Source organism: Thrips palmi, unplaced genomic scaffold (assembly GCF_012932325.1).
Source record: "Thrips palmi isolate BJ-2018 unplaced genomic scaffold, TpBJ-2018v1 HiC_scaffold_19, whole genome shotgun sequence".
NCBI classification, from domain to species: Eukaryota; Metazoa; Arthropoda; class Insecta; order Thysanoptera; family Thripidae; genus Thrips; species Thrips palmi.
In genome coordinates, this window is record NW_023144628.1 from 14,127,251 (window position 1) to 14,149,694 (window position 22,444).

Below are 22,444 nucleotides of genomic sequence, written 5' to 3' on the forward strand. Positions count from 1 at the left end.
ATGAGCTAATTTGACTTATCTCTCGGGTGTTTTCCCGCGGGGGTTATGTCGATTTGCCCCCTTTAGCAAAAAAAATTTGTTTAAAAGTAGTTTTAGTTTAAAAGTCGCGTGTGTTTTGGGTACGAGGAACTAGAAGCAATTCGTTAGAGGAAAACAATGCTCCTCAATTTTAGTCAAAGATTACCGTGTGTTTATTAAAAAAATTCTAAGTACTGCAATGCGAAAGAGTGACAGTTCACCTGCCAAAAAGAAGGAAAAAACAAGCTTAACGTGAGACATTTTTTAAAATTAAATTGTCTAACATACAGGGTGAGTTTTTACAATGTGTCAATAATTTGTAGGTACGTAGCTTGCGCACCTCAAGAGGATCTCTTTTCACCAATGAACTAGTGGGCGCAAACGTCTAGGTACGGAGATAAATGAATTTAGAAATGGGCATTCGCACCTGCCAGATAAACACCTGCGGCCAATGAGGATCACAAGACCTCACGAGAGGATGTCGTGGGTCTAGCGGGGATGCAACGAAGGTCGCAGGGGTGCGGCGGACCTTTCAATTGACTTTTCAGAAGGGTTGCCGAGGGTCTCAGGTGACTGTCGTGGTGGCCTGCGTAACAGTGGATCTCGCGGCTGTCTTAGCGAGGGTGGCAGGACTCCACGAATTCTCCGTGAAGTCAGTGGCACTCCCTCGAGTACTGCGAGTCCCATGACACCCACTCGTGAGGTCCCACCACCCTCAGTGGCGGCGAGAGCCTACCTCGTGGGCGCGAAGGTAAATTACAAAACACTAATTATCTCAGCAACTAGACGTTTGCGCCCACTAGTTCACTAGCGAAAAATGATCCGCTAGGGGTGCCTAAACTTCCTACAAATTATTGACACATCGAAAAAACTCACCCTGTAATGCATTATTGAACATTCCTTGTATTAAGATATTGCAAAGACACTGCAAAGCCAGTGGTAAGTTGGCTTGCCCACAAATTTGGCAAGCCCTTTGAATGCCAAAATTTGGCAAGTGGGTCGGCACTCGTCATAAGCTTGCCAAATTTTGGCAAGCTGGGAGTAATTCCGGGCGAAGCTTGCCAAATTTTGGCAAGGGGGAGTATTTCCGGGCCATGCTTGCCAATTTTTGGCATTCAAAACGGCTTGCCAAATCCGTGGCAAGTAAACTTACTACTGCAGACATATGCATTCAATCAACTGACTTAGAAGTATGTGTATTTTCTGGGGCACGCAAGCCTTGTGTTTAGTATCAATTTCCTTCTTACACCACAAGGCTGCGCAGATGGCCAATCACATTTAATAATAGAAAGTACTCTTTAAAAAGTTGTTGCCGGTACTGGGGCGGGGGGGCTCGGCGCAGCGTTCTGTCGCGGTAGCAGCCGTGCGCCGTAATTTGCACTGCGAGAAAGCCCCCCGGCGCCGCGCTCTCCCGCCGGCCGGCCTGCTCGGGCGGTCTGAGTGTCGCCAGTTTGTCCGACAGGCCAGCAGGCGGGGCGACCGGGTCCAGAGTCTCTAGGTCGTCTATCTGGTATGGGTCTGGAGCCATGTAATTATGTTTTATTTAATTTACGATAGTTTTGGGTTTTACTTTGCCCTTTGTGTTAGTTTAAACTTTGTAAATAACAGGAAAAGTAGCGATATACATCGGCAACTTTGGCCCGTCCCGTACATTAAGAAACGTACGAATGTTTGCCTATGTTTGACCCTGACGGGAATTAAACCTGAGTCTGGGTTAAAATAAATGTCGTTTTTGTCATCAGAGTAGTAAGGAGGACACTATTGGACACTTTTTCCCTGGAGGACACTATCGGACACCTTGAGCGTGGGTAACCTAAGTGAACCTAAGTTATGATCTTGAGCGTGGGTAACCTAAGTGAACCTAAGTTATGATCTTGAGAGGGGGTAACCTAAGTGAACCTAAGCAGGTCTGGACCCGCCCCTGTGGTTGGTACTTTTGGACACCTTGAGCGGGGCTAACCTTAGTGAACCTAAGCAGGTCTGGACCCGCCCCTGTGGCTGGTACTGTCGGACACCTTGAGCAGAGCAAACCTAAGTCTGGACCCGCCCCTGTGGTTGGTACTTTTGGACACCTTGAGCGGGGCTAACCTAAGTGAACCTAAGCAGGTCTGGACCCGCCGCTGTGACGTCATGAGCCGCGAAGGTGGAAAAAATGGCGTCTTCACCCAGTGGGATTCGAACCAGGGTCTCCGCGCTGAGAAGCGCAGTAGATCACACTCACTTATCCACTGGGCTACTAAGCCGTGCTTAGAGATACTGTGTGCGGTCTGTCTTTTAAATGCAAGTGCAGCACCGTCCACTGTGGTGTTTTTGTGTTGGGGCCAGACCAGCTCCCCGGTCTCCGGTGTCTCGTAGATTTAGGGCGGTTTAAGGACATGCTGGTCCAGCAGACTGGCCACCGGTGGAAAATCACATTCATTGTTTATTGGTTTTCGTGATTATTTTATTGTTTTTTTTTTCGTTTTTTCTTTATTTGTTTAGTTAGTTTCATCAGGAGGATAGAATGCCATGATTTCTTGGGCATGTTTGCACAAGGCTGACCAAGACGTTGGGCCGAAGTATGTGTGTACTAAGGCAGCCCCTTTTAAATTGACTTCTCTTTCTATCATTATGAATCGCTTATCTCTGACTTGCATGAAATGAATGATATGAGATAGCAATCTTACATAGTGTCCAATGTGTTCACTGGTCTGTCCAGACAGATGGGCCGTAATGTGAGGGCAAAGCCAGTGTCTTTCTGAGTAAAAATCACTCACTTCAAAAATAGTGAATACATCCTGAACTTGGCCTCTTTTCAGTATCTGCACATTGTCATAATCATGAGAGCAGGTAAGAGGGTAACGCTGGGCCACCAGCTCCTTACCGCTGCTTGCATTGAGAGTGAATGAAAGTGACTCCATCGCGCTCGGCTGCTTTCGTCTGAATGATGGCCCTGCATGCGGAGCACACCTTTTATCTGGAGTGAGAAGTTCTCATTTAGGCCATGAGGTGTCGCTGAAGCGCGCTGCCGCGCAGCACCGCAGTGCGCATGCGCCGAAAATTCTAGCGTTTTCAGAAAGAGCCCAAAAAATTTCTAGTGTTTTCAGAAATGCCAGAAAAATTTCTTGTGTTTTCCAGAAAAAAATTTTGCGTACCACAAAACTTTTTTGTGTACCAAAAATTTTTTTGGGTACAAACACGTGTATTTCTTATGGAGCAAAATTTTTTTTGTGTACCAAAAATTTTTTTGTGTACTAAAAGTTTTTTTCATGTTTACAAATGGTTTTTTTAACACAAATTTTTTCTTGTTGTCATTTTTTTCTTGTGCACGCACGTTGTACTTTCGTGTCGTGTCCTAACACGCAATTCTTTTTGTTTCCAAACATGCGCTTGTACATTTTGTGTACCACTCTGTCGTTTTTTTCAGTGTCGGAACAAAATAACTTTTTGACAAAGGAATGCAGAGAGACACCATGTGCGCGGTGAATCAAGTACAGCAGACAGTACTCTCCACACACTTGTGAATCAATGGATTGTAAGCTCGCATGATTGTAAGTCCACTTTTTACACAGTCGGTCAAGAAATTTTTTATGATTCGGGACGATGGGTGGCATGCCATAGGAGTCCCAGAATTCACCCTCGCCGTGCTTTCCGATGTAGAAAGCGACCCAATGCTGACCTGGTTTTGAAACAGGATCCGTGTTGGCAATTAGCAAGGCGGGGCGCTTGTGTAGCCGATGTGGTAGTGTGTCCGAGGCGAAGACGCCCTCGAACATAGGAGCCACATGTTTATCTCTTTTCATGAGCGAATCTAAGGAAAGCCCATCCATTTTTATTTAGTTTAAGTGATTGTTTTGTATTTGGTTTTTAAGTTTTATAATTTTTTTTAAACGTTATAATCGACAACAACGTTTCGATGTTTGTCAATCTCAATCAGATTTTGGAATTCTGCATACACAATGCAATTTATTGGTTGGGCAAGAGGTGCTGAGAACTTGAGTTCCAGTCTAAGAGTGCCTTGCTTCTGGAGATTCCAGTGGGGCTCGCTGGCCGAAAGGTCGGGAGACAAATCGAAACAGAAGAGTGTGTTTCCTCCAGGGTAATCCGAGTAGCTGATATTGTTTCCTTCGTCTTTCCAGTGTATTCCAGTTCCACAGAAAAGGGTGTTGTAGCTTTCCATGTACAGGCCGTTGCCAAAGTCAGGGGTAAGGGGCTGGGAGGGGACGGGGTGGCCGTCGACCATGAGACTCAGGTAATTGATATTAAAATGTTGGAAATTAAAACCATTCCGAGCGTAATCACCATTAAAGGCTCGGTTGTCCACGAAGCCAATAATAATTCTTTGGGGGAGTTGGTTCATAAAAAGATTGTCCAAATTTTTATCGCGCAGCCCTTGTGTTATCGTGACTGTTTTGATGTCAACTCGATTCACAGGGTATTTGGCAGGCGACTTTTCAAGAGCTTGGGCATGACCCAGCATGACCGAAGGGGAAATGGCTACTTTTCTAATGTAAAGAGTCGCGTCTAAAAGTTTGATACGCTCAGTACCAGCAGTAGACATGAGAGTAAAGGCGTCTCGGTTCCGAATGAGTTTAATTCTCATTTCCACATTGTTCAGCAAGAAATGATCTTGATTAAAAAAATCAATATGCAGAGGACCCATGAGTTCAAATTGACGACTGTTTGAAGTGCGAGATCGCCGCCAGGCTAGTCCAAGGTTTTCACGGCCATCGAGTGAATCGAAATGGCCAGGTGTGTCCTCGTACCACATGCGTTGTGTCATGTGGGACTTTTTTGCCGAGGCGTCATAATTCATGAGAGACTCTATGTAGGCTCTATAAGCATAGGTCATGCTTGAATGACTAATGACTTTTTGATTGAGACTCACATCGACTTGACTCCACAAGGCGTGGAGTGCATAATTAACTGGAGCTGCATCATTTTGATCGTTTGCAACGATATCTGTGCCATCAGCCTTGACAATTTTGGCTTTGACATACAAAAGAGTGTGGGCGGGGTCAATGTACTCATGGCCTACTCCAGGTATGGAAAATTCGACCGTGTTAGAGGAATCTAATGTGGTCAGGGGTTTGTAAGGAACCCAATGAGTTGATTCAAGTGCAGTCTGAGTGGGTGGAATAATCCACAGATCCAGCTCAGATCGGAGGCACTCTGAAGAAGCTGCGTGCATGAATGCCATTTTTTTTTTCTAAGAAAAGTAGTCTGCACTAGAGACGGTCTTTCTCTTACGAGACTTCGGAACGTTATGAGCCTTAGGGGCTTGTTTGCGCCTTTTTATAGCACCAGACCCTGCCATTTGGTCAGCTTTCCTTTTGGCCTGATTGGCTAGGTTGCCCGCGGCCTCCCCCACGCGTTTGTTCATGCTTCCCCGGAAATTCGCACCGTCCGCGACATCGGCCAGTACCGCGCTTCCCGCCCGGGCCGCCTCCTTCCCCACGGCCGACGCACCGCTCCGGAGAATGGGGAGAATAGTACGGAAAAGACCGCCGAGCCAAGAACCGATACCGTAGCCCTTCTGGAAGGAACTACCCGCGTAAAATTGCCCTAAACCGCCACCGGCCTGCGCGAGGTAATGGTTCGTTATTTGGTTTTGAGGAGCCATTTTTTCTAAGACACCTGTTTAAAGTCCCTTACAATAGCGAAGAGTTCCGAAACCTAGCCAAGGACTATTCCAAACTTGTCCACCAGCCCCGGACAGTCCCGTTTTCTCTCTGGTTAGGTCCGAATCGAGTCCGGGCCGAATCGGAGTCCGGACCGGACAGTTCCGTTCCTTGGTTTCTGAACCACTCTAAGTCAAGGACTGTCCGAAAGAGTCCTGCCTAGGTGCAGCTGTCCCGGACCACTCTACAAAAAATGTCCTGTCAACGCCGTTTATTTATTACCAATGTTTGCTGTTATGCAATTCACGGCGTTTGCTGTGAACTAGTTCACGGCGTTCACTGTGATCTCGGTTACAGTGTTCACTGTGATCTGGCCACAGTAAACGCCGTGAATTGGAGCCTGATTTGCAGTCCTTCGGTGCTCAGCGGCGTCAAACTCACAGTGTTTACTGGGTACCAGATCACAGTGAACACCGCGAACAAGATCACAGTGAATCCCGTGAGCAGTTCTCAGTAAACGCTGTGAATTGACCTACAGTGAAAACTGGTAATAAATTAACGGCATTTACAGGACATTTTTGGTAGAGTGACTGCAGCCCCTCGCTGGCCCAACCCGCCAGGCCCCGCGAGACTCGAGTCGAGCAGAGACGAGCCGGAGTCCAGCCGAACCATGCCTCGGCCCATGCACCTGAGCCGAGCCGGGGCGCCCGGACGTCCCGGAAACTGGGTACGCGGAAAACGCCGCTCGCCGGCATGCCGAAGCAAGCCGAAGGCCCGAAGGGTCGCCGAGGTTGCCTGGCGCCCTGGCGGGCGCGGCCAGGGCCAGAGATGCAGTTTTCGCCAGTTTTCGGCGCGCTGTTGAGCGAGTCACATCGCACAGCAGCGCATCTGTGACAGCGAACATAGAAAAACGCGCAAAGTCACATCTACTTTTCGTCGTACTTCTCGGAGCGATGTTCAGGCGATTCGCGACTGTTTCTAGAGTATTTTTTGTGAAGTGTCGTGTACGGCGTTTTCTAAACATAATCGAATTTGAGTGCGTTGCTGTACAAGTGTCCCAAACAAACAACTATCCGTGGCTGCTGGCTACCGCAAGTGTGGTGTCTTCCAACTTGAAGGACTGGTGTGAGAGGGTGGGAGGTGTATTATTTTATTCGCACTCTCTTCTTTCCCCTCGTCCCAAGTGTTCCATCATTTGCAAACAGCTTCAACGAGTTCGCTTGTGCAGGCATGTACTTGCAGGTATGCTACAGTATAGGCATGATCAAAATTTGTGTGTAATATTCCACTGGAGGCTGTAAATCGCGTCCCTTGCAGTGTCTGACGGCCACCGTGCCCCGAGCCGAGCCGAGCCGATCGGAGCCGAGCCGCCTCGGCAGTGGTGGCCGGCCTGCCGAGCCGGGTAGGGTGAGCCGAGCCGGCGCTAGGGCGCGCTCCCGCGGAAAAATCCCCGGCCGGCCGGCGGCCGAAGCAACCTGCGTCCGAAGGGAAAGGGAAGGGGGGGAAAGGGAGGGGCGAGGGGCAGCAGCTGGGCAGTTGTCGGATGTCCGTTTCGACTAGCGTTGTACTCAGGACAAGTCCGATCTTCTGACTTTGGTCTTTTTCAATGTTTTTTGGAACTGTCCGCGGGCGGATTTAGGAACCGTCAGCGTTCCGACTTTCGGAGCCGTTTCGGACGGTCCGCCAACGGCTGTTTTTGGCTGCTTTTCGGGCCCCAACATTTTGTTACGGGGTGTACCAGTAAGGTCAACGTCCCGTGTTCAAATGGGAGATAACGTCCTGCGTGGTCTCTTATATCTATCTGGATCGTGTCAAACGACCGGGTATTTATGTCGAAATAAATCGGATGCTCGCAGTGAAAAATAGTCATGCTGCCGAACCGTGCATTTATATCTACTGGGACCGTGCGGAGTATGGGGGCCCTCGTGTGCCCAATGATCTGATCAGACAAAATGTCCATGTAAATAAAGAGTTGGATGGAATGCCCAAACTCAATTCTACGGGCTTGACGCCACTAATTTTTTCGTTTGCAGGGTAAGGGCCGTGGTGGTCCAAACCGAGCTGCAATGCGAGGCGAGGGGAAAAGTGGACCTTCATATCGGGCCTTTCGGGCTGAAAGGGCTGAAACTCGACTCGGCGATCGGCCGTTTCGGTCAGTGGCGGGTCACCCTCAATGTCATTGTTGAGGACCGACACCGCAATGTTTACTGCCTCCAGAAAATCGGACTTAGAAGGAAAGCAGCCGGGTTTGACAAAAACCGTGTCCACAGAGCCAGGCGCCAACAAAGTGATTTCGTTTTCCCCTTCAATCACTTGAGCGATCGTGTTTGGATAGTGAAGCTCAATGAGAGCAGCCTGCCATTGGCCATGCAACTCCATTCGCTTTGAGAGCTCTATTTTAAAATGAGATGTTTTATTATGGGGGTATATTTCGGGGCTAGCGTTACTTGGAAGAAAGGCATAGAAATCCATTATGTTTTGATTAAATCAGAATCTAGAATCCAGGAACGACTTTTCTCAGGATAACCTCTCCAGTGCACCAAGTGCTTTCGACTATTCTGTTTCCCTTTTGATCGCACTATATATGCGATTTTGAAGACCTCCGGCTTCGTGACTTTCTGTAGCTCTTTTTCGTAAAAAGTCCCCAAAATTGAATCTGAATCGAAGTCTTCCAGGCGGTACACCGGCAACGCATGAGGAATGACCTGAATGACCTTGTAGACTTCTTCTGACCAGCCCCATGTATATCCTTTCTCGAACTTTTTTTTCTCTCGGGTGATCCTGACATAGTCACCTACCTTAAACTTCGTTTTTTTGTTTGTGAGTTTCATTCCATGGTACAGGTTATTATATACCTCCAGTACTTTTTCTTCGGTCACATCCACAGGCCTCATGTTGATAGATCTATGATACGTGTGATTATAGGCATGCACTACTTTTTCCAGTGTACCATTCACATAGCAATAATTTTCAGTTGCAGTGAAATATCTGTACAATTTTGATTTAATTGTTTTCTGCCAACGCTCTACTACGGCACATTTAGTGTCAGGGTTATTCGTGGAAATATATGTGATGCTGTGTTTCTTAAGAAACTGCTGCACAATCTTATTTTTGTATTCCGTTCCTTTGTCCGAGAAAAGGCGCACTGGGCGCCGCGGAGTGGTTTGGAACAAAGTTTCAAAACCTTTGACTATGGATGCACCTGATTTATTTTTAAGAGGAATAGCCCATCCAAATTTTGAAAACACGTCAATTACACATAATACAAATGTGTGTCCTTCATTATCTTGTTTCAGAGCCGTTAAGTCTGTCAAATCAGTTTGCCAGGATTCATCAATATTATCTGCATAAGTGACATTACGAAGGAAATTCCGTCTCACAGGTCTGTGCAGTGTGTAGGCATCTTCCCCCTGAAGATACTGATCTACTTTCTCTTTCTTTTCCCCACTGGCTTGCCAAAGTTTCCATGCTGAACTATACGAAGCAGGGTGCTTTGGATCATGGAAAATATCACCAAGTTTTCCAGGCATGCTTTTTTTGGGGAACAACTTTTATAGTTTTTATTTCTTTTTTTGGCTTTTTTAATGGAGGTTGAGTGACAACAAGACTACCACCACTCTGTTTGGCTTGAAGAATAGCTGTTCTTCTCTTTTCGTTACCAATCAAGTCAAGAGGAAGGTTTAATTGGGCGAGGGTTTGAATGAACTGAGTAACGCCGTGTGGCTCAAAATTCTTTCGAAAACGAGTCAGATCAGAAATCAAATCAATAATATTAGAATGTGGAATAGCGGTTCCCTTGAGAGAGACGACTCCGTTGTTATCCCAACTGACGGGTGAACCACTGACTGCTAAATAATCATGAATTTTAACAGCTTGGTCTTTATATGTTTTGGGGAGCACGGAAGCTAATTGCTGCCTGATAGCCGAAGTAGGGTTAGGATTCTCTTTTTCCTCTTTGTCTTCAAGAATAGAAGATATTTCCAATGAGATGGGTTTGCTGGACTCTTTGGAAAAGTGGAGGAAGCGTTGAAGCACCTCATTGTATTTTTTCCATTTTTCAGAGTCATCTGCGTACTGTTTGCGTAAAATATAGTTCATTTCCGTGTCCATTGAACTCATTTGAGTATGGGAGACAGAGGGAGTGGGGTCATTCATTCGCGCCACACTGTCATGTGGCACGAGAATCATTTTTTTCACGTGATTCATTTGAAAAGGCTAGGGAGTACGGAAGCAACAATCGAAAGTAACAAGGGAAGGAAGGCACCTCCTTTCTGAACAAGATGTTCTTTCTTGGCTTTCCAGCCCTCACCCTTTTGTACTAAACGGCGAAAGTCCGTGCGGTACCGCTTGAGTTTGGACTTTTGTGCCGGACTGAGGGGTATGTTCCCAAGAAGTAGATTGTCAATGATCTCACAAATAGCGAAAATGATCGCTTTATCTGATTCACGCAGAATCGCTTTACGGAGGTTAGGTTTGGCCGACTGAAGGACTTGCAGGACAGCACGATGTGACTGCACACTAGGAGCCATTATTTAGCAATGATTAAACCATCCCTTGTAGGTCTCTTTTATACTTTGCTTTGGGGATGTAAATGACACAGGACTCGTCAGGAAAAATCTTGGTTCTGATTCTGAGGTGATCCAATTGACGGGGATGAAAATCGAACAGAATGTAAGAATGGCCGGCCTGTGTTGCGTCTTGGTACGCTTCAAGAAGGGCTTTCCAGTGTAGGGGGTCCACTTGCAAGCAAAATGTTCTAATTTGGGCTAAGTCTCGCGAAGTTTTAAATAATGTAATGTAGTGGGAGTTCAAACTAATTTGTCTGAGCCCATCAGGAAACAGGGATTGGCTCAAAAAGAAAATAGATAGATTCCTATGATGTGACCCCTTTATGTAAAATTTAAGGAGTTCTTTTCCATGAGACTTAATTTCTTCCAAAAAATCATCAATAATCACTAATTTTGGGCCCTCGCCTGTCGGGTGATCACTCATGAAAGGTAATTCTTGTCGAAAATCGACACATGAAGACAACTCTTCGTAGAGTGGTTGCCATTCAGAATAATAAAATATGATCTTTTCAAAGACAGTGTCAAACATAACCTCCCTTTTTTCAATCAGTTTTTTCATGAAAAATGTCTTTCCCGCCCCCGTACCGCCCACAATGAGGGCAGTGCAAGGATGCTGGTACTTCAGATCCATTTCAGAAGTCATTATGCTATGAATTGAAAATCAAAATACATTGGCTTTTATAGGTTATGGGGCCAGACCAGCTCCCCGGTCTCCGGTGTCTCGTAGATTTAAGGCTGTTTAAGGACATACTGGTCCATCAGACTTTGTAAATCAATCTTATTTTTTTTGTTTTTCATGATTAGTTTTATATTTAATTGTCACCAAGAAGATCAAGAACCTCCATCATTTCTTGATCCTCATCTTCCACGTCAGCCCATGCGTGAAGCCGTGTGGAACGTGGGCAAAGTCAAGGCGCCGCCTTTTAGTATTTTAGCTTGCAGTTTTGCTGTAGCTCTGGGGACAATCTCACACTGTGGCAAAAAGGTACGGATATATTCTGTTTTTTGACAGATTCTCCGTAGCCTTTATCAGATTCTCCGTAGGATTTACAGTATCTCTGGGGCACAGTATTTCTGTAAGTGCACAGTCTTATCGTGAACCTGGAAGACTGTAGTCCTGAGATCACTGTAAGGTCCTACGGAGATACTGTAGTCCTACGGATACTGTAAGCCTGGAGTGATAAGTGCTACGGAGAATTAGCTGTTTACAGTTTCGTAGCTTTTTGCCACACAGCCAGGTAGTCTGGTAATCTGACGGTGAATGGGGATAGTCTTCTTTTCTTCCTCACCTAAGACCATGGCTTTTAAGTTGTCAAAAGTGACAAGATCCTCACAGGATTGGTTAATGCTTATTCCCCTCACCTTAATGCACACTTTGAGGTTAGAAACGTCACCTCCCACTGCCACCTTGTAAGCATAATTTTTTGGTCCGCCAGCCACGAATTCTGTGATAAACGAACCCGGACCATAGTCCTCCGCAATCTGGTCAGTGAGATCACCCAGATGTGTGCCCAGGGGCAGGTCAGGCTCGCCTGGACGACTCAGGTAAGCCGCTGAGTCGGTATCGTGATAGTAGGCGCGCTGTCCAACGATGTCCAAGTACTTGTACAAATTGAGTCGACCAATACACGTTGTGTAAGCTGCATGCGAGAGGGAAGAAGTAGGAAGTGTTACCTCGCTGTCTTCTACAGGTTTATAAGTTACCTGAAGACAGTCTTCACTTAAGGGAAGGAGGGCAGTCACTTCTTTAGTAGGGTCTGTCACTAGTTTCATGAGGTCAGCATAATCATAGATAAGTTCAGTTTTCGCACGAAGAGTCTTTTCCCCAAACTTTCCCCAAAAGCTGTTTAAAATTAATTTTGACAGAGTTCTGAGTGCAGGGTTTTTGGCCACTTTAGTGGGGTCAATAGCAATACCATCATGCTTCTTAACATCAGACAAATATTCCTCTTTTTTCTGTTGAGTGTCGCACTCTGTTGGCCATCCACTGGCCTGAATTTTCAGTGCCATAAATTTCCTGACATAACCTGAGAACAAGCCGTCTTTTCCCGTTTTGGGATCATATTGCATAGTGGATGGGTACTGCCATAATTCATGGACAGTGATAAGAGTGTACCCTTTCTCTAGAATGGCTAACTGGAGCTCTGGAGCACACCATTCACCCGTAAGTTGGCGTTGGGAGTCAGTGTGTTGACAAATTTCACTGCTTTCTGTCTCAGCACACGTCGCACAGAGTGGGAACATCAGTTTTCCTTTACACTTAAAGGGAAGCACTGGAAGGTACAGATCTCGGGGAGGAAGCACTGTACATTTAATTACTCCATTCCAAGCGTCAATGGCAGGAATATTTGGGTCACCCTCCAGATAAATAGATGGTTGACCAAGAGGGTAGCAAGCCCTCAGATTCACATTCGGGTAACTTGATATAATATCTGCCATCATTATCTTCTCTCCCTTGTCAAGGTCTGCCTTGTGATACATACGGAGCGCGCTGGTGCGACCGCCGCAGAGCGCCTTGCGCAAATCAAGGGGAGGCATGCGGGTGGTGGGGTGGGCTTCAAAATAGGCTTCTACCTCTGGGTTTTTGAGGTCCTCTTTCCATTCACATTCCCATTTCTCAATGACGACATAACCTGCCTTACGGAACAGACCAGTGATACGCAGAGTGCGTTCATAGCGGTTTTCTCCACCCTCAGGCTGCGCAGGGTAATGCATGGGCAGGAATGCCAATAGTCACCATGAAATTGGTAAATGCGGCGCTCAACACCGTCATTAGCAAGGGGGATCTCCACATAACCATCCACAGAGCGACCTAGCACCATAACCTCTCTATCAGTGTAAATGGTCTTAATTTTTTGACCTAATTTGTGCTGCTCATAATCTAACCACTGCAATGCGACGTGGCTTTGCTTACCCCTGCCATGATAGCCTCCAGGGGGGACAAGTCCTATCTTGTTTTCCGGCATGAAATTAAGACGATAAGCAGAAAGACATGCGGCCGAAAGCGTCAAATTTTGAAAAAGAGGATCAAAACCTGCAGTCTCTGCAAACAGTTTTCTGAATGCTTGACAAGATTGACGAAGGATGGTCACGTCAGAAATGCAATAGGAGATGAGCTCCTCACGGAAATTGAATATTACTCCCTGCTCATTTTGCTCATCATACCATTTATTGAAGGTTATGGCTGCCTGTGACTTCATTCCTGACACACCGTAAAGTTCACGGTTCAATAAAGGACCCTTGTATGAGAAATTGTCTGGGTGAATAGCAAAGTATGGAAAATAACCCTTTTTCAGTTCAGTGAGCCCAAATGCTTTGGGCATAGCGGAAAGGGGCATGGAGATAAACATCAGACTGTCAATAAATTTCCATGAATTTAGAGACATGGAAATAATTTTAGCCCCTTGCAAAATCAGATCGGGTTTCATTTTTCGAGCAATCAGCTCTTGAAGAACAAAAAATGCCATCATAAGCTTTGGCATTATGCGCAATGATGAGAAGTTCAGTCTTGGCTGGGAATGACTGAAGATAATTTACAAATTGGGACATGACATTAATATTAGGGTCATCAAGGTTATGGAAGACTTGCTGTCGTGTCCCGCACACTGTGCAGAAATAATCATTTTGCTGAATGTGTTGACACTCGTCACAGACAGCCTGTGAGACAAGGAGCACGGGGCGGTGTTCAAATACTCCCGGTTTTATTTCAGTATGTTGAGATGCCTCTGTGTCATACCAGACTGTGCAAAAATTATATTTCTCCTTTTTTTCACGTGGCTGCCATTTTTGCATGTAACAGAGGTGGTTCTCAGCAACGTTAAGTTTACAGAATTTACAATACACAAAGCCACAGACATGTTGGCGGCCCCTAGCGTTAGAATAACTAGTTTCACATCCATGACAGAATTTGAATGTGTCACATTTGGTCCTGTCTGTGTTTTGAATTTTAAGACTTTTATGGTTGTCGAAACATTCATCTCCAGCAAATTTATGACCACAATCACCGCAGCGCTGAAGGGGCTCGGAGTGAGGCTGCGCGCCGAGGCACCGCCAGCAACTACCCTCACATTGGTGTTCTCCTTTGTTAGCGTAAAATACAACACATTTTTCACATACATATTTGGAATCATATGCTTGGAGGGGGTAAAGAATGGCGTGGAAGTGTCCGTTGTGAAGCAACAAGTAGATATTTTTTCTACCGACCGTGTACTCCCCCTTAAACACACACTCTTTTCCTTTCTTGTCTGTGAAAACGCAGAGTCTGTAGTCATTAAGCACATTCTGAACTTTTCTAACTTCGTCTACCCCGCATGGCTGATTCGGGTCAATACCAGACAATTCACAAATTTTTTTGGCCTCCTTGGTTTGGATGGTGGAGTTGGGCTGCCTCATGCGGGAGAATGCTCTATGCTGCATTCCGTCTTTGGTCATGGCCACAGCCACAGCTCGAGTCAGACACATTTGATCCTCCGTGTTGCTGGGAGAAAATATTGTTTTTCTGGCTATTTTTCTCTCCAACCACTGGTCTATTCTCTCATTGGGGACAACGACATCGCGTGCGCCGCCTGCCTCAGGAGTGGGGACATGAATGTAATTTACCCTCAACTGCCCATTAGTTAGAAAACTTTCATTGCTATTGAGCACCCTTGTTAGTTTGTCAAGAATGACTCTGCCATTCAGTTGGTCCACTCGCCTCAGCGACTGCCAAATGGGCTTGTCTACATTTTCACCGCTCTCCAATTCCAGGATGACTCGGTCGTCATCTTTAGCATTCAGGGCTTCCCTCTGACGGGCAAGCAATGTATCGAACATTCCCTCCATGAATTGTTCAGAGGGTAGTTCGTTTCCCAGATTTTTGGCGAGCGATAGCGAGCCCATGCCGTGTTTGGGGGCACCAAAAAGTGACTGGTCGTGCGTCTGTCTGTCTGTAGCGTACACGCTCACGTTCCTCAGCAACTACCGCACAAATAGTTTCAAAATTTCGCACCGGAAGGCTCCTAAATCTCCCCCAGGGGGAGTTTATCTTATATTCACGATAACTATTGTTTGAAATATTCAAAACATCTTTTTGAATTAGGTTCTTAGCGTGGTTAGGTTGGCAGTGCTTGGCAGCTCGTAGCAATTTTTCATACTTGCGGCCGCGACTCTCAAATACGGGACCTGGCAAAACATTGGCAAATAAAACAAACTAAAGAGCAGAAGGGCTTAGAAGTGAGTACGGTCATAGTTTTTCGATATTTTAGAATGATTGAAACCCCTCCGGAGTGTCAACTCAGTGAAATACGGAAAATGAAAGTGACAATTATTACGCGTTTCGTCCGTCCGTCCGCCCCCTCCCCTCCCCCGCTACACCGCTACAGAGGAAATGTTTTGGTCAGTGGAGTGTGTTTGATAATTGCAAAAATGATTTGGTCTTTTTAACCTTTGTGAGTGTATTTCCATTTTTATTCTCAGACACTATACTTTTTAGTTGTTTGCTTTGCTCAAATAACAGTTAGAAAATAAATTAATACATTCTATAAGTACACTCTGGACACTAATGTTGCGAAAATAAATAGTCTTTGCTGACTCTTGGCACAGACTCTGAGAAAAGGCTTCATTACAATGCTGTAAGTTTACTATAGTACTAACCTTAAAGATAACCATACGGTGAGTGAGTGTAGCGCATACAAGGTTTGACATTGACATCTGATTCAATGAGACGATTCAGTGACTTGATCATATGATTTCATGAGACGATTCTTTTAACTTCATCATACTGTGAGGGTGCGGGTTTGGGGAGGTGAACCGAAGAGAGAGTAGGAGGTATGGCTAGTAAACTCAAGGTTTATTCAGGTACAGACAATCAGTAATCATTCAGAGCAAGTACAAGTACAGTACGCGGGGCGAAGGTCTCAGAGACACGACGCGGGACGAGTGAGCAGAGAGGACGACTAGCCGCTGCTACCGCTGGACTCAGAGTGACCGGACCGCTCGGGGTCGCGGAGGTCTCGGGGTCGCGGGCCGAGGGCCCGGCGGAGGACTTCGGGCCCGCTTCGGGTTCAGCTTCGGGGTCAGCCCGGCGGACCGCTTCGGCTCTCGATCGGTCTCGATCGCACACGATCGGGTCGCGCGATCGCCCGCGGCGCGCTACAGTGGAGGCGCGGCGCGCTGCTGGCGCGGGGTATCGCTGCCGCGCGTCTGGGCGCGGCGCGCTGGATCTACGCGCGGGGTATCGCCGCGGTGGATATTTGGAGCTCCTGACTTAGTGCACAGAAAGGGTGGTGGAAGGCTCAAAAGCCGTATCACCACAATACATTGTCTGCGACAACTGGTAATTTGTGTCGGTCATGGTTTTAGTTGGCTCTCTTTTTAATTTACTTAGAATGTTAGGTAAATACTTATGCTATACTGTTTCAAAGATTAAATATCACATCATGACTATCATTATGAATAAGATTAACTTGCGTTTAGCAAAAAGTGGGCTCGACATGGGATTCTATGGAACGATTCAGTGGGTCTGATAGAAGGTCTTCTCCGTAAAGTAGTTGTGATCAGCCTGCCTGTAAATGTGTCTCTTTTTAATTAATTCAGATAAATCAATATAGTTTCATCCGCTAGTTTAAAATAAAAGGAAGATAAAAGGCTTTATAGGTATTACTAATAACATTGCGTATTCATAAGTTCAACAACAAGGAGATATCGAATGGTAATTGAGGCATTTGTGAATCGTATTAAGCAATTCAATGCTGGCAGTTGAATGTTACTCGACTGAGTAACAGGGTCAGGGTTCATGGTACTACACCGTGAACAGGAAACACACTTAGAAATTGCGTTCATGTTAACAACAGCAGACCCATACTTATTCAACTAGAATTACATGATTTTGGGCCAAAATTTCCTCGGTGAGTCATTGATTCCTACAGTATTTGGTGTGCTGATCACGAAAATGACTTCCAATTTCATCCCAGACCTTTACTTTTCCCAAAATTTACCAATTTTGGACCAAAATTTTCAAGTCGAGTTTTACATAGTTTCCTGCAGTTTTTGGTGTGCTGATCACGAAAATGACTTCCAATTTCATCCCAGACCTTTACTTTTCCCAAAATTTACCAATTTCGGACCAAAATTTTCAAGTCGAGTTTTACATAGTTTCCTGCAGTTTTTGGTGTGCTGATCACGAAAATGACTTCCAATTTCATCCCAGACCTTTACTTTTCTCAAAATTTACCAATTTTGGACCAAAATTTTAAAGTTGAGTTTTACATAGTTTCCTGCAGTATTTGGTGTGCTGATCACGAAAATGACATTAAGACCGGCCCTTTTGTTATGGAAGACCCCGTATTGGCCTTATTTTGCACATATTCTTCACCATCTTCGATAAGAATGTGTTCAGACGCATCGCTCGCCTACTACGCGCCCAAACTAAACGGTGCGTACCCCTAGTTTATGACTGCCGTTTCCTCGCGAAATGTGGTTTTAAATCGGCTCAGATGCCGTTCCCGCGTTTGTAGGATCTCGATTTCCGGTTCGGGCTCCGGTTCGGGTTCGGGTTCCGGTTCCGGCGCGGGCTCCGGCGAGCGGGCGCGTTTCCGGGTGGGCATACCGGGCGGCGTGGCGGGGGGGCGCGGGGACTCCGCGGGGCCAAGCGGCGGTGAGGCGGGACGGGCCGGAGTGGGTTTGGAGCCACCGACCATGTCCAGGGCCGCGGTGGGCGGGGTAGGACTAGAAGGGGCAGGGCGGGCCAATTTAAGTGCGATTTGATGGATTTGAGCATCTAGCTTGTTTGACTTTGATTTTTCCCGGAGGAGAGCCATGTAACCCGCTTTGAGAAATGCAGGTAGTCGGGGGTCACTGCGTTCCGCGGGAGTGGCCGTGCGAAGGCACTCTATGAGTGTTGAGTATCCTTCGGCCAACAATTCATCATTATAGAAGCATCCGGCTTCATACTCATCAAGTATCTCATTAAGAGCCATTTTTTAGGCTAAGTACAAGTTTTAAGTCTTGAAGAGACAGAGGGAATAAGTTAGGAGGACTGGTTGCTTGGAGAGAACTCAAGTGACTGTGCCGCTCTGAAAATCGGCTTGCTTTTTATCAGGAGCGAGAAGTTCACATTTCGACCGCAAGGCGGCGCGCGTGGCGCTGCAGCGCCGCGCCGCACCACATTGCGCATGCGCAGACCAAGTACCGAATTTGACCACCAAATAGCTGAGAGAGCGCCACTGGTGCGACTCATTGCAATAAAAGTGAGTGCATGACAAGTACTCAGTCATTTGGCGCAGCGCATGCCCACGCGCCGCGGCGCTGTGTTGACGACCTTGGCGGGGGCGCCGTGGCCCCCGGCGTGCTGCAGTGTGCCAGCGGTGAGCACCAGGACTCTGCTCAGGACACCCTGCCGCGGCCGCCACGCCGACGGCGTGCTCTGTTCCGGGTGCACCTCGCTGGCAACGACCATGGTGGGCGCGCGGCCGCGCGGCGCTGTGCCGCGGTGGTGTGTTGACGGCCTTGGCGGGGGCGCCGAGGGCCCCGGCGTGCTGCAGAGCACCTCGCCGACGGCGCGCACCGGGACTCTGCTCCCTACCGAGGCCATGACAGCCGCCTCGCCGACGGCGTGCTCTGTTCCGGGTGCACCTCGCTGCCAACGACCATGGTGTGCGCCAGGATGCAGCGGGGCTCCTCATGGCCATGCCGTGCACCGCGCCGTGCACCGGGACTCAGAGCTGGAGACAATGACGCGCGGCTGGAGCGCCTGCCGAGTTGAGGGTAGGCAACCCTTCGCACACCACCGTGTGGCGGGTCTGCCTATCCAGGGACCACAAGGCGCCCCCAGGCCAGAGGGTGTCTATGTCCCTCCCTCTCTCTCTCTCTCTCGCTACTCACACTCTCCCACACACACACACTCTCCCACACACACTCACACACTCTCTCTCACACACATAGCTGAAGTGAAAAGAAGTTCAGAAGTTTCGGGTCAGGTGGCGAGCAAAGAAGTTTGGTATTCTCACTGTCTTTTTTGCTCATCTCAGTTGAACTTAAGTGTACTGTTAAAGAATGGAATACTTTTACTGAAAGCGTAGCTGAAATTATTTCAATCAGTTGACTCGTAACTCTTCTTCGGAAAAGCTTCAAGTGTGTCAAGCAGAGTCGAAAAGTTGAATCAGAAAAAGTTATATAGTAAGCGAATAAGAAAATGAATTTGAAATCAAGAGTAGGTTTGACTCAAAGAAAGTTAACTCGTAGAGAAGTTCTGTCTCATAAATGTGACTCGTTAGAAAAGTACAGGAAAGGAAGCAAGGAAAAGAAACACAGTTAAGAATGAAGAAGGTTTTAATTGGAGAGAGCAATAACAAACAAAACTGAAAAAATTATGAGATCATAGTACAGATTCTCATGAAGTAAGAATGAAGAAGGTTTAAATTGGAGAGAGCAAGTTTTTTAGATTCTAGTTCACATATTGAGAGCCATAACAAACAAAACTGAAAAATTATTAGATCATAGAACAGATACTGAAGAAGATTATTACTCTATTGAAGAGGGCCACGCCATGACCAGTAAGTGCCTGGCCGTGGTCCCCTCACGGTAAAGTAAGGCGGCCATGCAGATCGCCTCCACGAGTGCGGATACGGAACGGGATTGGTCCCTTCCACCATAGGCATGGAAGATGGATGGGGTCCTAGTCTGCTGAAGATAGTTGGTCCCATCGGCCTGACCACAGGGCGACCACGAAGATGGTAGCGGCCACGTTGAGGCGGAGGGGGAAAGCCAATTGGAGTCCTCACTGTAGAGGGCGCCTGGGGACGGCCAATGGTTGGGGTAGCTCTCGACGCCGTTCGTGAAGGGGCCCAGGTAGGGTCAACGGCAGGAGATGTAGTCGGCACGGATCGTGAAGGGACTGTGGCTGGGGTACTGGATGTAGATGCGTTCGCTGCAGGCGCTGGGGCAGGGCCAGGCGGCGTGGAGGCGGGACAGGCTGGGGTGGGCTCTGAAAGCCCTAGCGGATCGTAACGGCTTCTACCAAGCCAAGGCGTAGGAACCTGAGAACAGATGAACAAAAGCGGTTAGACATATAGAGGGGATCACGAGCATAAGGGGAAACGCAGCACTGCTTGAGAATAAAAAAGTGCTTACAGGGTGAGCCCCGCCAGGCGCCACCCCGTCGGGGAACTGTGGCAATGGCTCGGGCTGAGGGGGAGGCGGGGGCGACGGTGGGGGGGTGGGCGGTAAAGAAACCGACTGAAATTTTCGAAATTCTAGCGTGAAAAAGGGGAGGGTGAAAAAAATAGAGATGAGAAAAAATGCAGACACTCACCCCATCATCCTTGTAGGGAGCCAGTGGATGGAGCGGTACACGCCGTGCCATCACTGGACCACTAGCAGCAGGCGCCGACGGTGGGGCTGGAGGCGGCATCCTGCAGGCGGCCAGCCAATCAGACATAAACTCGAGTGCAGCGGTATCGCGCGTTGGTGCCAGGTCTGCGACCTCCACGTCTTCGTCAGTGCTGCCTGAGCTGGACCCCGCCGTGCAGTTCTCGTTGTGCGCAGGTGACGAGGGCGGGGAGGGTGGAGGCGCTCTGTTCTCTTTCTCAGGATCATCCTGAAACACAAAACCAATTCCGTTAGATTTAACTAGAACCCTCTCGCACATGAACCCTTACTTGCAGTTTTGACGGAAACAAAAGTGCAGTTAAGGGAACGTGAATCAGGAGCGAGGAAAACAAGTGCACTGTAATAAAAAATAGGGTGAAAAGGACTCACTTCAGGTTCCTCCCTCGGTGTCCCCGGGGGATAAGGGAGCGGCGGGTGCGCTTCCGGAGGTGGCGTCCCCGCGGGCAAAGGGGGCTGTTGAGGGGGTGACCCCTGCGGCAAAGGCGCCAGCCAGTCGGCCGGCGGGGGCGGCACTGCCGCTGCAGGAGGCACCGCATCCCACGCATCCCTGGCAGTTTCATCGGCCGCATCCGCTGCCGGGGTGGCGAAGGGGCCCGCATCCTCATCTCCGCTCGAGAGGGCTGAAAACCCCCAGGGTGGGGAGGCATTTTTTTAAGAAGTCCGATCGTGGAACACGACCGATGCCCATTTCCCCCATTTTTTGGTCAAAGGGAGTCCTTGTGGGTCTAAGAAAGGCCACAAAATTTTTTTGGGGCCCAAAAAGCACCGTTCAGATTCTATGGGCAATTTTCGTTTTCTCTGACAACTTTTCACATAAATGGCCAAAATTGAAAAATCACCTTTCTGAGGCCTCTATGCACTCGATTGAGCTCAAAAGTGGGATCTTATGTAAAATCCGCGAGGAACACGAATCCGGTGCCCGTTTGTTGATAGGACAACCCAAACAGATGTTATGACTGTTTTTCAGGTTTTGTAGTGGTTTTTACTTTTCTTGGGGTTTTGGTGTTCGCATCGATTTTTGCCAATCCGATGAGTGGATTTTATAATAAAAGGACCAATCTATCATACTACGAGATAAAAAGTTTGTGTACGCCGCGTGAAAAGCAGTGGCGCTGCAAAAATTGAAAAACCGTCATTTCTGGGTAGTTTTAGATCAGATAAGCCACCTTTCGCGTGACCGTCTCCGCCCCATATTCAGTCTAAATTTGTCCCAAGTGATGTCAGAGTTGGTGTGAAATTTCACCGCTGTAGCTCAAGTAGTTTGGAAATGGCAGCTTTCTAAAGTTTTGCAATCACGTAAGGCATTTACTTTAAGTAGAATTGCGGTAAAAGTGAAGACTTGTCACAGATCGGGTAATAAATGAGATAGATGAGTGCGTCAAAGTTCTTTAAACGTAATTTTGGACAAGGAATCCGATTTTGCCGGTACGAAGGCCCTAGGTGTACTCTAAAACTACGTTTTCGTGCGAACCACATAAAAATGGCCATTTTTCCAACTTCAGAGTTCGCCTAGGGTCTTCGTACCCGCAAAATCGGATTCCTTGTCCAAAATTACGCTTAAAGAACTTTGACGCACTCATCTATCTCATTTATTACCCGATCTGTGACAAATCTTCACATTTACCGCAATTCTACTTAAGTAAATGCCTTACGTGATTGCAAAACTTTAGAAAGCTGCCATTTCCAAACTACTTGAGCTACAGCGGTGAAATTTCACACCAACTCTGACATCACTTGGGACAATATTTAGACTGAATATGGGGGGGAGACGGTCACGCGAAAGGTGGCTTATCTGATCTAAAACTCCCCAGAAATGACGGTTTTTAAATTTTTTGCAGCGCCACTGTTTTTCACGCGGCGTACACAAATTTTTTATCTCGTAGTATATAGATT

General features: G+C 47.3%; 3 protein-coding genes across 3 annotated transcripts; all 3 read right to left on the minus strand.

Annotated features, from left to right (window-relative positions):
- Positions 1 to 3,883: 3,883 nt before the first annotated feature.
- LOC117646574 (uncharacterized protein F54H12.2-like) lies at positions 3,884 to 5,197 on the minus strand. Its single transcript, XM_034387617.1, has one exon. It carries the CDS (start codon positions 5,195 to 5,197, stop codon positions 3,884 to 3,886), a length of 1,314 nt encoding a protein of 437 aa, XP_034243508.1.
- A 6,186-nt stretch (positions 5,198 to 11,383) lies between these two features.
- LOC117646575 lies at positions 11,384 to 12,901 on the minus strand. Its single transcript, XM_034387618.1, has one exon. It carries the CDS (start codon positions 12,899 to 12,901, stop codon positions 11,384 to 11,386), a length of 1,518 nt encoding a protein of 505 aa, XP_034243509.1.
- Positions 12,902 to 19,590: 6,689 nt separating this feature from the next.
- On the minus strand, positions 19,591 to 21,156 carry LOC117645795 (proline-rich receptor-like protein kinase PERK8). The gene is made up of 3 exons (XM_034386220.1): positions 20,921 to 21,156; positions 20,475 to 20,759; positions 19,591 to 20,199 (listed from the first exon to the last, which is right to left on the minus strand). The coding sequence occupies exons 2-3, from the start codon at positions 20,598 to 20,600 to the stop codon at positions 19,690 to 19,692; spliced, it is 636 nt and encodes a 211-aa protein (XP_034242111.1). The 5' UTR covers positions 20,601 to 20,759; positions 20,921 to 21,156; the 3' UTR covers positions 19,591 to 19,689.
- Positions 21,157 to 22,444: the final 1,288 nt, after the last annotated feature.

What these genes read in the sequence shown, in the direction of transcription:
- LOC117646574 (XM_034387617.1), bottom strand. Translation starts at nt 5,197, where the DNA reads ATGGCATTCATGCACGCAGCTTCTTCAGAGTGCCTCCGATCTGAGCTG.
- LOC117645795 (XM_034386220.1), bottom strand. Translation starts at nt 20,600, where the DNA reads ATGTCTGATTGGCTGGCCGCCTGCAGGATGCCGCCTCCAGCCCCACCG. An exon ending in CTCCCTACAAGGATGATGGG is followed by an intron (nt 20,200 to 20,474) that starts GTGAGTGTCTGC and finishes ATCTGTTCTCAG; the next exon opens with GTTCCTACGCCTTGGCTTGG.
- LOC117646575 (XM_034387618.1), bottom strand. Translation starts at nt 12,901, where the DNA reads ATGCATTACCCTGCGCAGCCTGAGGGTGGAGAAAACCGCTATGAACGC.